The 16,695-nt window shown below is 32.7% G+C and overlaps 1 protein-coding gene across 4 annotated transcripts in view; it reads left to right on the top strand.

Annotated features, from left to right (window-relative positions):
• The window catches only part of CALCRL (calcitonin receptor like receptor), a 104,366-nt gene that overhangs the window by 72,199 nt on the left and 15,472 nt on the right, over positions 1-16,695 (top strand). For all 4 annotated transcript variants that reach the window (XM_024746067.1, XM_024746068.1, XM_024746070.1 and 1 more), the window contains 4 exons: positions 11,686-11,812; positions 14,739-14,892; positions 16,225-16,285; positions 16,369-16,435. In XM_024746067.1, the coding sequence (XP_024601835.1) occupies positions 11,686-11,812; positions 14,739-14,892; positions 16,225-16,285; positions 16,369-16,435 (409 nt within the window). The remainder of the gene's footprint in view (positions 1-11,685; positions 11,813-14,738; positions 14,893-16,224; positions 16,286-16,368; positions 16,436-16,695) is intronic.

The following is a 16,695-nucleotide window of genomic DNA, read 5'->3' as shown; positions in this document are numbered from 1 at the left end:
AAAGACGACAAAGGGTGTCCTAGAATTCCAAGTCCTATGGCTCCAATCAAGTTTGAAATTTAAGGATATAAATAAAGTTCTAAACTAACTCCATAAAACCAAATGTAAAATTAACAGTTTCTTTATGAAAAAGCCATGATTTAACTGAGCAAATGCTTGCTGTGTACTAATGAGGCAATAGTGGGACTGCCAAGGGAAAACAATATTGCAAGCCAGACTATACATAAATGCAAAGTATCCAGTTTCAAAGCTCTAATTAGACCAGTCATTTACTCTGTCTACTATGGACTGACTTTGTAAGAGGAAAAGAGGATGTCATAGAACTGACTTATCAGGACAATGAAGAAATTAAAGAAAATAATATCTGCTGATCAGGGAGTGAAGGTACCAAAAATGTTAAGCCAAACAACAAAATAAACAGGGAACAGCAGATGACTTCAATAATCTGAAAGACTAAAATGGGAATAGAGTTTGTATAATAACACAGAGAGAAAAAATAGTTGGCTCAGTTAAAAACAATAAAAAACGCTAACAGGCAAACAAAATAGACTGAACCATCTGTTGACCAACTGACCTTTCTGTCATCCAAGATTTTCAGATATTAGGTGTCAACCTAGCAGGAATTTTGAAATTGGTGATTTCTATACTGGGTTCATAGCTGCACCTAATAATCTGTAATGCTACTTTCAAGCCCAAGTCTATAATTTAGGAAAGAAGATTAGAATGAAAGAGTTAATTTTTTTAAAACAAAATATATAATTTCAATATCAGCAAAGTTAGCATTTGTGAAAGTATTTTGCAGGCTGAAAGCAATCTACACAGGTAAACTACGTTTATTATTGATTAGGAATTGAAAGAAAATCTGGTTCAATATTTTTATATCTGCATTTACATATATTATATTTTAAAGAGCAAATGCTATTCAACCAGTACAAGTCATTTTAAACTGAAGGGTTAAAATTTTAAACTTCAGAATTAATTTATTTTCTCTGTAGAAAAACACTTTTCAAAAAACTGAAATTGTGTATATACATGCTAAGTACTTTAGCTTTAAAGATATAATCTGCAGACCCATTTCTCATTTTAAAAAGAGACGCTAAAAATTTCATGTTGCCCCAAACATCGTCTTCATGTTCAACATATTGATAGACCTTATTTTTTTCAGAAAAACAGGTTTTCTTTTTTTTAAATCAAGAATACTATATGCAATATATATATAAAATGTATATATATATATATATTAATTACTAAAAATTTCAATGCTTTAGAAAAAAGATTTCTGACATGCTACATAGGCAAAACCTCATTAAAACAAATAAATATCTTGCCAATCTATGGAAATTGGTTCTTGGCCTCTACATAAAAGAAAAATTAAGGTTTTTAACTAGTTGCATTGTTTATTTTTAGAGTTTATTCTGAAACTACAATTAACTATTCATTTTCTATAGTGAACTATAAAAAAGCTTTAATGGTGAGTTAGCATGATAGATATACACTTGATTTCAGGCACAAGTTAATTTTAATGGATAGTGTAATACAGTAATTAAAAACATGGGATATATGCAAATCTTGCCATCACCACTTACTAATAGTATGGACTTATCCTGATTTCTGTTTTTCAGTTAGCCTGTTTCTTTATAATGAGTCCTAACGTTTAAAATACTGGGCAGAGAAGACACACACAGTACCTGGCATGCAGCAAACTTTCAATATACAGTAAAAGGTACTAATTTTGTCTTTAGACAATATCAATCATGTAGGCACATAGACTACACTTACTTAGTCATCTAACATTATCCCTATATAAATAGTAATACAGGGCTTCCCTGGTGGCGCAGTGGTTGAGAGCCCGCCTGCCAATGCAGGGGACACGGGTTCGTGCCCCGGTCCGGGAAAATCCCACATGCCGCGGAGCGGCTGGGCCCGTGAGCCATGGCCGCTGGGCCTGCGCATCCGGAGCCTGTGCTCCACAACGGGAGAGGCCACAACAGTGAGAGGCCCGCGAACCGTAAAAAAAATAAATAAATAGTAATACAAAATAAGCAATAACAACAACAAAAGCCCCCAAAATTGCTGTGGAGGTACAAAGAGCTATGGGAAGACAGAGGAAAGAAAGACTCATTTTGACTCATAGAATTGGAAGATTCTTGAGGTGATAATCTCACTGAAATGAGTGTTGAATAAAGAGGGTAGAATTTCAACAGATAGAAACTGTAAGCCATGAAAACTGAAGAGATTATCTAGTTCAACACCTAATTTTACTTATATTCTAAGTAGTTAACTAAGTTATCTAGGGTTCCTCTCCATCTATGTACTTTCTGTTTGGCTTAGTAATTTTATTTGACTTTAGTTATCTTTTAAAAATGGAGAATTTGACCAGAAAGAAGCAAAGCTTCAAATTAATTTTTCTTTTTTATTATACATTCTCAGGCTTTACGAGAAACCTGGGTCAAGTTAGGCCCAGGTATACTATTCTAAATACTTTTTTATGTGTTAGACAGCCTTCACTACAGGTTAGTAGTTAAGAGTATGTTCTCTAAACAGGCACATCTCTTAGATTCCACCTTCGTCAGCTACTTGCTGCATAGTATCGAGCAGCTTCTTTCATTCTCTAATCCTCAATTTCACATCTTTAAAATGCAGGTTCTATTAGTATCTATATCATAGCTGAGATGATATATATGCATTGTTAAGTGGAGAGTCTCGTTTGGAAAACACTATTATTGGCATAGTTGTCACTCTTGCTCTTTCTTACTAGCCCATTAAAAGATTTTATATAAATATTTAGCCCTGACTGGCATATTTTAACAGTGGGCTCTTTTAAAACATAATTAACAGTGGGCTCTTTTAAAACATAATTAAAGAACACAGTTTCTAGTTTTATGTGTACCACATTTTTAAAGAAATTGTTATAACGTTCACATTATAAGAAAAATAAGTATACAATGAATGAAAAATTTTATAAACCAAAGTAGTAGTATAATTATATCAGGAAAAAATTGAGGTTAAGTAAATTAGTCAAAGATAATAAAACTTTTTTAATGCCCACAAGATACCACATAGCTTACTCAGTACTTGAATTTGTAGTCTTTGATTTTAAGGCACTTTTAATATATACTCCCAGAACTATCTACTAAAATAGGAAAAGCCACTATCAACCCAAAACAACTATCCGCTAAAACAGGAAATAATGGAAAGAACAGCACAAATTTAGCTCCATGAGAGCAGGAATCATCACTGCTTTGTTTCTTTACACATTCCAGGGCTTAGCACATAACCTTGTGCATAGTAGGCACTTAATACATTTTTAAGGAATGAAGACATGAACTGACTTGGAAACTTATTTCTAGGACAGACTTTCCCATGACTTATCTGTGACCTTGGACAAGTCCCTTGAGTTTGTCTGGCCTTGGCTGTCTCCATCAACAAAGAAAGACATTAGAGTAAGACTCTTTACAATTCTAACCAGTAGAAGCAACTGTGTAAAATAACATAGGATACCCTGCAGCTAGATCCGAAGAAGACCAAGGTCATCTCAGAAAATGCTTAACTGAATGGTTAATGAAGCACGTTCGTATAGTCAGGAGCAATAGAAATCTTAGCTTTCTTCCAACTAACCTGGAATCAATTCCTAGGACAGCTGATGTTTCACATAAAATCATTGTGTGTACAAAAATCTATCAATATCTCCTTTCTGCTTCTGAACCCAGTTTCTCATACTGCAGTCATTCTTGCTTAGTCTAGGGTAGAGGCAACTATTTTTTTTCATATGTTAATTGAGTGAGGGTCACTGATCCATCCTAATAAAAACCAAGACCATACAAAAAGTTGATTTAGGGTACTGTTTGTTATTTTTTATTTAGAGAGAGAAAAGAAAAGTCTACTACTCATCCATGCTTTAAATTAGAAGAAGAGAACACGAAACACTACTTACCAGATCTACTTCAGTTTTATATTAGAGCCAATTAAGGAAAGAGAGTGGGAGATAAAAAGAAAGGGAACAGAAAGGGAGGGGAAGAGAGAGAGACAGAAATTTGGGATTTGCCAAGCCCTAAGAGGCAATGACTCTTACTCATAATGATTCTTGGAAAAACAAAGCAGAACCCTTTAGATAAAAAAAATAAATAAGCTTTACCAGAATTAATTATAAATTATATTTTAATTACTGTTTAAAATCTGAGAGCATAGCAAATCTTGCTCTTACTTTCAACCCAGACAAAAGGCTCCATATTCTTGCACATAAAAGAGCACACGTAACTTGCATGGGGAAGAAGGTAGTTCTTTTTTTTTAAACCATCTTAATTTTGCTGACATTTCAGACAGTGATTCTAAATAATTTTAAAGCCAAGTTGCATATTTACAACTATATAGAAGATGATATTTCTCGGTAGTCCTGAATAAAATTCAGCAAAAAATCTATTTCTCAACTTAATAAAATGATCCTTTAATGCTTATATTTCTGCTTTTCAGGACAAGTGACACAAATTCTCACCTTTCTTTCTTTAAAATCATATTTGAAAATATTCAATCAATATTGTGAACCTTTCTCTCATTTCCAGTTTCTTCATATATCTCTTGAATTAGAACAAGTATGGCTTTCTTCTTTAAGCTATAACTATTCTCCTGAAAACTGTTCATGAGTCAATCTTTAAATTGGTTTCAAATAAAGCTAACTATTTAAAGAAATCCTACATTGAAACAGAGAATAGAGAGTCTTATCTACAAATCATGTTCTGATGTCCCTGTATTTGCAAATCAGAGCTATCACTTAAATAAGTTGTTTAAAACCTGGCAAATCTGCACTGTCAGAAGTCTGACAATGGCTGAGTTCAGAAATAGTCATGTAGCGATCCTTGAATAACATACCTCTGAGTGCCTACCCAGGACCACCCTTGCTTTCTCCACTCTTGTAAGAGTGTATTCATTGTAAGTCTGTTGTGCACTACAGTTCTGAGATACATTCTATTCTATTGTATGTATTCTAGACTTCGTTCAGCTTAACACTGGGTATTGTTAGTTATAGTTTTTCATATAATGTTTTATTAGAGCATACTCACTGAGTCTACTTCCAAATTAATGAATTTAATCAATGTGCTGAAACATCCTTCCCTCTCAAATGAACGTGATGAGAGCTGAAAGCATACCTATTCAGGAATGTGAGTCTTGGCTGGAAAGCTTTTTAAATATGTCCACTGTAATTATATAATAAAAGCATTGCATTTCCACATTAGAGTATCAGATTTAAATCAGGACAAACTGGTGCAAGAAGTAATGGGTTTACTCTAACAAAATCCAGTTCCTCTATAATGTAATTGCTAGTACTGGTTTATGGAGAAGAGTCCCAAGTATGGAAATATAACTGAATTAAAGAATTTGGACTTATTTTAAAGAGTAAATTTATTATTTAAACTATAACTAAATGTTAAAGATTACATATTTATGTTGATTTTTCTAATAAATATGCAACTTCTTTATAAGTGTATTTATAACGTATATTTAAGTAAGTACTATTTAAGCATAACTGAATTTTCATGGGAACAAAATGACAAATTATTTTAAGAATGCTAATGATCCGCTGCTTGGTGTAAAAACTATACAGTTATTAGAATGGATTAAAATTTTGTAATTTGAAATAGATAACACAAATAATATAACATCTTTCTTCCCCAAATCATAATATGTTTTGCAACCTGGTTTCCTACTCTTGCAGACATAGTATATTTTCCTAGACCATACCCACTGATATGACTATATATGAGGAGAAAGCAAAGCAAAGTAAACCCTCCCAACTGTAGCATCTTTTTAGTAGTTAGGAAAAACGAAACCCAAGAATAACTGGATATTACATTGCTAACATTTGCTGATGGAACATTAAGATGTAACATAAGAGTAAGAGCTGCAGAATCAAAAAGTCATTTAGTCAGTTATGTTCTTTGAATTTAATTTTCCTCATTAGGTATGGAAAAAAAAAACAGTGTAGAGTTTTGCCTTATGCTTTATTCACATTGTCTGTCCTTCTTGCCCCTCAAAAACCTTAAGCTTTAACTTTTAAAAAAAATGTTCGACACAGGATGCTGTCTCTGCTTGAAATGCTTTCCTTCCCTATCTTCTCCTGTTTCAGTTCTATCTGGAGTATTCCCCTCACTCTTGCCACAGTCTTTGCCTATCTCCTAATTCTATTTTAACTTCTAAAAAGCATATAACACTATGTAGAATTACTTTATGTAATATATGTGTCTATTTACCCTCCACTGTCTCATGAGTAACATGAGATCAGGATCTTGCTCTGTGTTGTTCACAACTGTTTCCCCAGTATCTAGAAACAGTGAACAATATATTATTATGCATCAAAAATAGTTATAAGTGACTAGATGAATATTAAAGGAGACAAAAGCCTTATTATTGATACTTTATTAAAAACTTAAACATTCAAATTCAAAAGATCACTTAATAGGATTGTGACCTGGAGCAGCTTACCTCAATTTTATTAAAGGATAATGATATTTCAAGGGGTTGTTAAATGAGATAATGAATGTGGAGTACTTATCTCTGCACCTGGGATATTGTAAAGCCTCAATATCATGGTGTATGCTATTATTATGAATTTTATCTCTAAAAGGGTTGTTTTTCGGTGAATCACAGGCATTCAGAAAGCCAGACTATTCTTCTCTAGTTTTCTGCCCATTAGGAGACCAAGAAGCACAGTTGCACTGGGGCAATTCACACATGAGAGCAAACCATTTGGCCACATAAAATGAGCAGGTCTCTTCCTTATGCAGCCTGTATTTATATGTAATATTAAATGAGCAACTTTGAAAGGCATGGGCAGTGGAGGAGAGAGCATGATAGAGGAAGGGCAACCATTTCCTCTCTAGCAGGACTTGACTGAGCACCTTGGTTGAAACACTCTTGGACTCTTTCTAATCTGGCTGAATGGATCACCAGCAGCCTCCAAAAGAGAGCTAATGCTAGAGGTTATGTCTACTTTGTGTCACATAACCAGGTGATTCCATCAACTCAAAGTTCCATTGCCAGTAGACAAAAGATAGCCATACTGCTTATTCTTTTAATACATTTATTGCTTTCTGCCTGTTGTTTTTGGCAGTGTTCCTATTGGCACAGGCTTTCCTTTCGGATACATGATTTGTGTTTTCTTGTGGAAAAAGCTGAGCATTTGGAAATTAAATTAGATAAACTAGCATAAGGAAGTAGTACACTGTAGAGTGGGCTATTCTTTTATTGCTTGTATTTCCTCCTTCCATGACTAGTTTTGCTCAGGATTAGTACTGAGGAAAGTAATTTGGAAATTTCGACCTCATGTCAAAACCAAATGGGAATCAAAGGCAAGTATTTTGTCTATACTGTGGCAGAATTTTGAATATGGAGCAGCATAATACCTGGCATCAGCATGATAAGGAAAGTGGAAATTTGCAGACAACTCCTTGGGAAGATAATTTAGGTTGCTTGATCTATTGCCCTTCATCACATGGAAATTATCTTTCTGATGCTGAATTCTTGTGTTTTGTAACAAAAAGATGACAATGTATCATTGCATTACTTAAAACATGGGCAGTTTTATATTACTGACATGAACCTTGATACTATTTTATTATTTGTGAGAGAAAACCGTTAGAGAATTTCATTAAAATTAGCCGCATGAAAACTATGTTAAAAATAATAGTTAACTTGGAATGTTCACTATAGGTTAGATATTATGCTTAGCACTAGACATGATTTAACTCATTTAACCTTCCAGCCAATCCTATGAAGTACTATTGTTATCCCTATATTACAGAAAAGGAAACTGAAACTGAGGATTAGAGTTTTTAAATAACTTGTCCAAAATCACACTTTCAGTAGGTGGCACAAAAAGAGAATTGAAAGGCATGGTTACATTACACATGGAATGTAATGATTTTGCTGCCACACTTATGCCAACTGCCTCTATTACTCTGCTTGTCAAAATTGCATATTGAAATAGTGTTCTAAATTATATGTAGAGAATATGAAATGGAAACAATCCAGACCCACAAACCACATTTTCTAATCTATGGTTATGCTAGGATAACATTTAAAGAAAGCAGACAGAGATTTTTGTAAAACATTCTATAAGCCTATAAAACAATTTTTTAAATATTTTGAATAAATAATCACATTAAAGAATTTAGGATAGGTTAAATTGGTTGCAGATTAACATTAGAAAAAATAGCAAAATATTTTAGTATTTCATTTAAGCAAACCAGTGTGTTTACCAAGTACATATTTTGGTTTTCATTTTCAAGTTGATTTTATTTGGCTTAATGTACTTATACGTATTAATGAATATGTTTAAAAGAAAACAATACTCATCACTAGAAAAATATGAACCATTTTTACCACTAGACATTGAGAAAAAACATGTCAGATGGCATTTGTCTACATTTAAGTTACACAGAACCTGGAGGAAAAAAAATCGAAGAAACCAAAACTATAGTCTAGTATTGTAGAGAGTAGGACTTATTTTACACAACACAAACTGAAATGATTTGGCAATGGTTCAGTATGTTACAACGATATAGACAGCTAAACAGGATATCAGGGTTCCTAGTGCAGAAGTATATGGTTTGAGTCATATATGGTAGATTATCTATGTTGACCATACTACTTGGATAATTTTGTATAACACTCAAAATAAGCTTCATGTGTCTATTGAAATGATTTATTGTGTCCTCTTAAGTATTTGTTTGGTTTTGGTATTCAAAAATTCATTTACCATAGAATTTCACTCTATCATTTCAAAATTTTGCCCATAATATGGCATTGTTTGGGTCTAAAAGAGGGAAATATGGTATATTCTTTTATCACATAGTAAGAGAATAAGAAACCATTGTTTTGGTGACTGTAGTCACAATAATTACATCTTTAGAAGAGAACAGATACCAGCGGCTCATTTTCTTTTTTTAACATCTTTATTGGAGTATAATTGCTTTACAATGGTGTGTTAGTTTCTGCTATATAAAGTGAATCAGCTATACGTGTACATATATGCTATCTATTTTACATTTGGTAGTGTATATATGTCAATGCTACTCTCTCACTTCGTCCCAGCTTACCCTTCCCCCTCCCCGTGTCCTCAAGTCCATTCTCTACATCCAGCAGCTCATTTTTAAGTCTTTAACTTTCAAGCCAGATTGAGGTGGGAGCACAGTCATTAGAAAAGAGGGAATTCTCAGAGGAACAGAAATACAGACTATCATAGAGAAGAGAAGGAAGTTTAAATGAACACAAGGAAAATTAAACTGGTTTTTCAACTAACTAGTTGGCATTTTATTTTAGGTATTTTCAATCTTTTCACATGTGAATATTATAAATATCAACGGTTATTATATAAATGCTGTTTGTTTTATGTTCCTCAGATCATATCTTTCAGCTCTTACTTCTATAATGAATTGCTATTTTTGAAAGCCTTCTTCAATGTTTGTTTTCCTGCATTACAATTTACTCTACAAATATTTCTGACTTGCTCTGTAAGCAAACCCTCCTAGTCTTTTGGTCATAATTTGAAAAATTGAAATTTTGTTTATGTATATATGTCTTAACCAATGGACCTGGATATAAGTGTGTTCAGCAGAAAAGGGCAAAACAACCCAGTTAAGGAAAACATTTTATTTTTTTTTTCCCATGATGGTAGCTGAGTTATCTAAATTCTGTTACTAAAAAAGGGCATGGGTGTTTTATAATTGCATGGATAAGCAGTTTTTCCCTAAACAATAGTTGGCCCAAGGGTAAGCCCAAGACAGGCATTTTAAAATAAGACCATGTTGACAAATTTTATGTGTTCATAATTTTCAACACAGAAGAGTGATAAATTACAAGAAATAAACTACACATAATATGTATAAATGATTTGAAAAGAGTATTTTTTATTAGACCTCTCATATTCATTAATTCTCTTCACTCTCAGTAAACACAAGCACTCATGTCACTGCTGTGGCATTTTATCAAAAATAGAGCCATCTTTGCCTCAATGTTGACTTCAGTTGAAGAGCAGAACTCATGATACTCCTTAATTCAAAAACTTTCAAAGATTTTTCTTCTCTATAGAGTATCATTTTTATACTGTTCCTTGATCCCTGCCTGCTTCTCACTACTGTCATGCACTGCAAAGTTAAATCACGTTAAAGACTCTCTAATATGAAAATACTAGCAACTCTCAGCTGTTTCTATTTTGATGGACTCCATCTGGACTTCACAATTGTTGGTATATGACTGTCTCACACACAATGATTGATCTGAGGGCTGTCTTGTTCATGAAGCCTTTCAAAGAAGTTTCCCTGATAGCATCTACTTCTGTGAAAGGCATGTATTGAAATTCCATAAATTTTGATTTGGATTGGATTCACTTTCATATCCTTTAAAATACAGGATCATATACAGGATCACAGACCTTTAGTTGCAAGAAATTTCAGAGACAATATAGCCCAAACTTTGCATTTTAAATATAGAAAACCTTGGCATCCCAGCCTAACTATAATATCCTGGGCACATAGTCTATTTAGAATAAGGTGATATAGTGATAAAACTAGGTTAAAATCTCAAAGTTTCCAAAGTAGAAGTTATTGGTTTGAGTTATATAGGGCAGATTATCTAGGTTGACCATATTAATTGTATAACTGTGTAAAACCCAAAATGAGCTTTTAATTCTTTGTAATGAAATGATTCCTCATGTCTTCCTACATATATGTTTTGTTTTGATATTAAGTATTCAGTTTCAAATGGATTCCTTTATATTATTTTAAAACTTTACCCATAATAAGCCATTGACTAATGCTTCCTAGAAGAGGTAGTACTTGAGTTGGTCTTTGATCATGGGTAAGGCAGTCATATACAGTCTTGTAGAGCAGATGTGGATTCAATCTGAAGACCAGCATTACTTGTCACGAATGACATCTGCTCCTGAAATCTATTTCTATATGAACTCCATTTAAGCAGTTTTAAAATTTTGTTTTACACATGAGGACCTTCAGTAAAAGGAGGTAATATTTTTATATCTTATGCATGGCTGGGCCAATTGGAAAAAAATTCAGTGAAGCTGAGCAAACCTCATTGGTTGCTAAATCTATATTTTTATCAACTTATTTCTTCTAAATACAATGTTATTTTTCTCATGATTGGCCTACATAATTACCACTACCACATAGGAGCTATATAAATAGAACAACCATAAATAACCATAAACAGGCTATATAAATAGAACAGCCTATGTGGTATAATGAAAAGATCATTATCTATGTGAGAATCTGATGACAAATCCAAAGTTTTCAAATTAATTAGCTGCATGATTTTTTGATCAATTATCTATTTTCACTGAATTTCAGTTTCTACATCTTCAGAATGAATTAGAGTATTAATCATGATGAGAGATTAAGGGAAGAAATTTATGCAGAGGCCTTGTACAGACAAATTTCCCTTCCTTATATATGTTTACCTGTATGGAAGCAACTCATGTGTCTCAATGCTTTAAGGAATTATAGATTTTCCCCAATTAAAATTTTAACATGAGTGAATCTTGGGGAGAAAAAATAATTCTTCCAAATTTGGAGCAGCTGCTATGAATTGTGAATGTATCTTATTTGAATGATTATTAATACAAAATGTGGAAACATTTTATGATGTCAGCACACTTTGGTTTCTCTTGCCTTTCAGGAGCCTAAGTTGCCAAAGAATTACCTTGCACAAAAATTTGTTCTTCTCTTTCGTTTGTAACTCTATTGTAATAATCATTCATCTCACTGCAGTGGCCAACAACCAGCCCTTAGTGGCCACAAATCCTGTAAGTAAAATGAAGTTTAGGTTCAAGGGGTTAGTGGGGAAGAAATACGAGAGGTGGGGGGCAGGGGTAGATACATGTATATGTGTGTAATTAAGTACTAATATATGTACATTTTATGTCTGACATATAAAGAGTATGTATATGTAGCTATATTCCAATTTAGAAAGGTAAATATATCTCAATATTCCCCAAGTTATAAATATTGAATAACAAAAGGAAGAATAATTTCTTTGTTTCAGTTACCTACATATGTTAAATGTCTTCACCTCATTTATGGTTAGAGTCTTACTGCTGGTGGGACATAACATTTCCTCAATCAAATTTTTAAAAAATCAAGCAAAGCAACTAACTGTGCAGTTAGAGAAAGGCAGCACATGAAAATGGAAAACTTAATTTAAATTATATGTTTGGTATCAGGCTGACTTTAAAGAGTTAATAAAACTAGGGAAAATGAATTATGCCTATATAATATTGAACTTTATCAACATAAAATTTTTCAAGTGCTCTACCAAATCCTAACTGTCTCAGCAAACATTTGTAAATTGTTCCCTTACAATCCCTTTGGAAGCACAGGTTTTAGGATAAATATAAAAAGATACACAAAAATAAGCACAGAGACTATCACAATACAAAAGCTATATTTTAAAAATATAACCTGACATTTACAATACAATTTTATATATTTTATGCAAGTTATCTGCATATGTAAGCTATATTTAAATTAAAATATCTGCATAAATAGCAAGCATATATTTGAGACTTTTTAATTGCCTGCTTTTATATTTGTAGTATCTATACTACAGTTTTGGATGTAGATTTGGGAAGGGTGTGTATATATGATATATAAAATAGATTTATATAAAAGATTAAGGTTAAGATTATAAAAGATTAAGTTCTGGTTACTGAAATCAGGGAAGGGAAGGAATTTTCACTTAATTGTTCAATAAACGATACTCTCATATGTGTTTTATGTGTGTTTTTAGGGTAATTTCCAAAATTCTAAAATTCCCTGCGTTGTTTGCACATGTGCATCCGGATGCTTAATCTTGTATATGTTCCACTCTAAAGTCACTGGGTGAGGAAACACTGGGATATAATTAGCAATATAAAAAATTGGCGAATATCCTGCCATTTTAGAGTGCATTTCTCTAGAGCAAGGAAAGTCGGAGTTTTGTCATGAAGCTTCAGAGAAAGAGACTCTAAATCTTACATCTATATACTAGGGCATTCTGTTTATCACATAAATTGCAAAATGTAGTATAGTTACTTTTAATGTATTCTTGGAAAATTTATTGTCTGTTTATATTGCCAATGCCATCATAAAAATATTTTTCTAAAGCATACTTTAAGTTCTTTTTATCATAATAATTTATAGATTAAATTTTTAATGAAATCAGGAGTTGGAAGCCCAATTAGATATATGTATCTAAAAACTATACAGATAAAATTTTGAAGCTGAAGCCTATCATTTCTATATAACATAGTTAAATAACTCAGCTTTATTTTTGAGAGAACTTTTTAATATAATGTTTGACATCAATGTACAATATTTAAAATTTAATATCATGCATTCTGCAGATGTATTTAATAAAAGAATAGTTTTATAAATATTCTCAGTCAGAAGGCATTATGTACGGTCGAGAAAACAAAATTTTGTTCAGGATGTAGCTTTGATTGATGTTGTATGAATTAGCAAATCATTTAACTTCTCCAGTACTCAGTTTTTTTATCTATAAAGTATGTGGCTAGTGATAAATCATGCCTCACAGAATTATCTCAGGGATTACATAAAACAATACATATTAAAATATTTTTAAGCTAACTTATATGCCAATGTTATTACTACTATTCTATGATAATACAATATTTATTTTCTAGTGCATTTAATTTCCAGTTTTCCTTTTAGTGAAAAAGATATTTATTTCAAAAACAGTGATAATTGCCAGTAAATATTTGAGTTCCAGTCTGGAAACTGGAGCTGATGGGAGTTAATTGGAGAGCTTTAAATTTATTCCCCTTGTTAAGGGGTAAATATCTCTTTTACTCCTTTGTATTTTCTTTACCCAATATTTAAACCTCTCTCTTCCTGTCTCTTTGAGAAAGTGAGACCTCAGGAAAAGAGGAAGGAAAACCATAACTTTTTTTTCTTTTTACCTACGTGAAACCCTCAAACCCCGTATTTAAATAAAACAAAGAATGGGCTCATTAGATTATTATTTAATAAGTATCTGCGCTGGTAGCACACGATATGCAAGACTTCCTAAGTATTTGGCACTTTTCATGAACTGCTTTTAAAATTACTAAGATAATTATTAAGATTTTTCCAGCAGAATGCAACAATCGAGGAGTTCATGATGACATGGTTAAAATAGATGTAAATTCATTCATGTGCAAAACTTTGATACTTGTAATTACACAATAACTAAAACAATATTAAGAAAATACACATCCACTAAATGTAGTAAATTTGGCATTCACACATTTCCTGGGAGGTGTATCATTTTAAATCTCTGAAGTCAGTGGCTAAATACTTTAGAGGCACCATTAGATGGGGATGAAGACTGGCTTTTATAAATCTGAATCATTAGTGGGAAAGATTTTGTGTAGAGGAGAGAAAATTCTGTGTTTCTGTATAACTAAGCTAAACTAGAATATTGCTTTACACGTACATTTATAAACAACTAAATATTGATTGCTTTCTGGGAATTCCCTGGGGGTCCAGTGGTTAGGACTCCGTGCTTCCACTGCCAGGGCCCAGGTTCAATCCCTGGTCGGGGACCTAAGATCCCCCAAGCCACATGGCACAGCCAAAACATATATATATATATATATATATATATATATATATACACACACACACACATATATACATACATATATCTATATAGCTATATCTATCTAATCTATATATCTTTTTTCCTCATAGGTTAGCTGTAAAGTGTTCCAATTCATACATCTTTACCTGATGGGCTGTAACTACTTTTGGATGCTTTGTGAAGGCATTTACCTACACACACTTATTGTGGTGGCTGTGTTTGCGGAGAAGCAGCACTTGATGTGGTATTATTTTCTTGGCTGGGGTAAGTGCCATCATGCATATCTACTGACTCATCTTTTAAGAAAGCTTTTGGAGGATGCAGAGTTCCTTTGTAATAAAAATATTCTTCTTATTAATCATTTTTTAAACAATATCAAGTGATTAACCTTTGCTCATTGCTGTAAATTAAAATATTTAAAGTACCACTGACTCACTGTTTTCGGTAACCACAGGTCAATTAATAATACAATTTTTTTCTATTTAATATTCCAGTGTATATTTTGGCCAAATATGTAGTGACTAAAACAATAGAACTAGAATCATAAATTAGGGAGCTATTCTGAATCTCCTTTTTCCTCATGTGCCAAATGAGGGCATTGGGCTTAAGCAGCTTTGAAGTTCCATTCTAAAAATGATTGTTTAAAAAAAATTGTTATTTTACTTTAAGAGTAGAAGGAACAGTAACTGAATAAAGACAGCCAAAAAAATCTGCTTTTTCCACACAATCTCCTGACATGATATTATTCACAAAGCAAAAAATAATACACTTCTAGCATATTTTTAAAAAATAACTGGAATAATGCAAAACATAAAATGCTGAAAATGAATTCATTGTACATGAATTCAAAAGGACTAGTTTCCAGAAACATAACTGAAATGATACTTATCTATCTATCTATCCATCTATCTACCTATTAATCCAGTCAGATAATAGATATATAGAGGTATGTATACACACACTATATATTTTTTTACTGAAATAAATGTTGTTCCTATTGGTTGTTTGATATTATTGATAATAACAGTGTCATATATATATTTGCCAAGTGAGTCCAATCTTTGCTCAATTATATGTATGTATGTGTTGAGGCTATTAGTACACTCAGGTTACCTTTATAAAATATACCTTCATTTTACATTGGAAAGATCTGATTTAGAATGCTAAGAACATGCAAACTTTCTGATATATAAGCCATCTCTCTCTTCCTTCTCTTCTTCTTCACATAGTCAGTCTCAACTTATTCCCACATCTGATTGGCCAGTTCCATCTTACGGAAGATATGTGGATGCTGAATTTCTTCTAAGCTTTTGAGCCCAGGCAGCACATTTATGAACTTAGGTCTGGAGTCCACTGATTCAAAATGGCTCAGATTAGAAGAAACTGTACACACACACACAGGCCTGAAGACAGACACCTAATACTTCATCACATTTACTGTATGAGTAGACAGATAATATTTACGTCAGAAGCATACAGTGACCAGCTATTTTTGCTCCTAGAGTATCTCTGAGTTTCATATTTCATGACATATTTTAGGAATTCCATCTACAAAGAAAGATGCCTATTTATTTTCTTTTTGTTTGATATTTACAGGATTTCCACTGATTCCTGCTTGTATACATGCTGTTGCCAGAAGCTTATATTACAATGACAAGTAAGATAATCTCTCTTTTTGATTTCAACTGGAAATAATTACAATGAAAATCTTCAACATAATTTCCCTGCTTTTTCCCTTAGCTGCTGGATCAGTTCTGATACCCATCTCCTCTACATTATCCATGGCCCAATTTGTGCTGCTTTATTGGTACGTAATTAAAATGCTCCTTTTTTCATCATTGTTCATAGTTCAACTTTATTTCCTGAAACATCTGGCCTATGGTATCCTTCAGGATCTCAGTAGACATAGACGGCATACTCACAGTGTTTGATTGAAGAGGGTTAAAGGAAGGTGTTATATTTGAAATGTTGGCAGGAAGAGGAAAGGAACTAATTCATAAGGGATGGTGAGGCACCAGGCACCAACAGTGGGAAGCTGTTATCATGGATAGACTTTAAGAGGGGGTT

Source organism: Neophocaena asiaeorientalis, unplaced genomic scaffold (assembly GCF_003031525.2).
Source record: "Neophocaena asiaeorientalis asiaeorientalis breed wild unplaced genomic scaffold, Neophocaena_asiaeorientalis_V1.1 scaffold421, whole genome shotgun sequence".
NCBI classification, from domain to species: Eukaryota; Metazoa; Chordata; class Mammalia; order Artiodactyla; family Phocoenidae; genus Neophocaena; species Neophocaena asiaeorientalis.
This window is presented reverse-complemented; position numbering and strand designations above follow the sequence as displayed.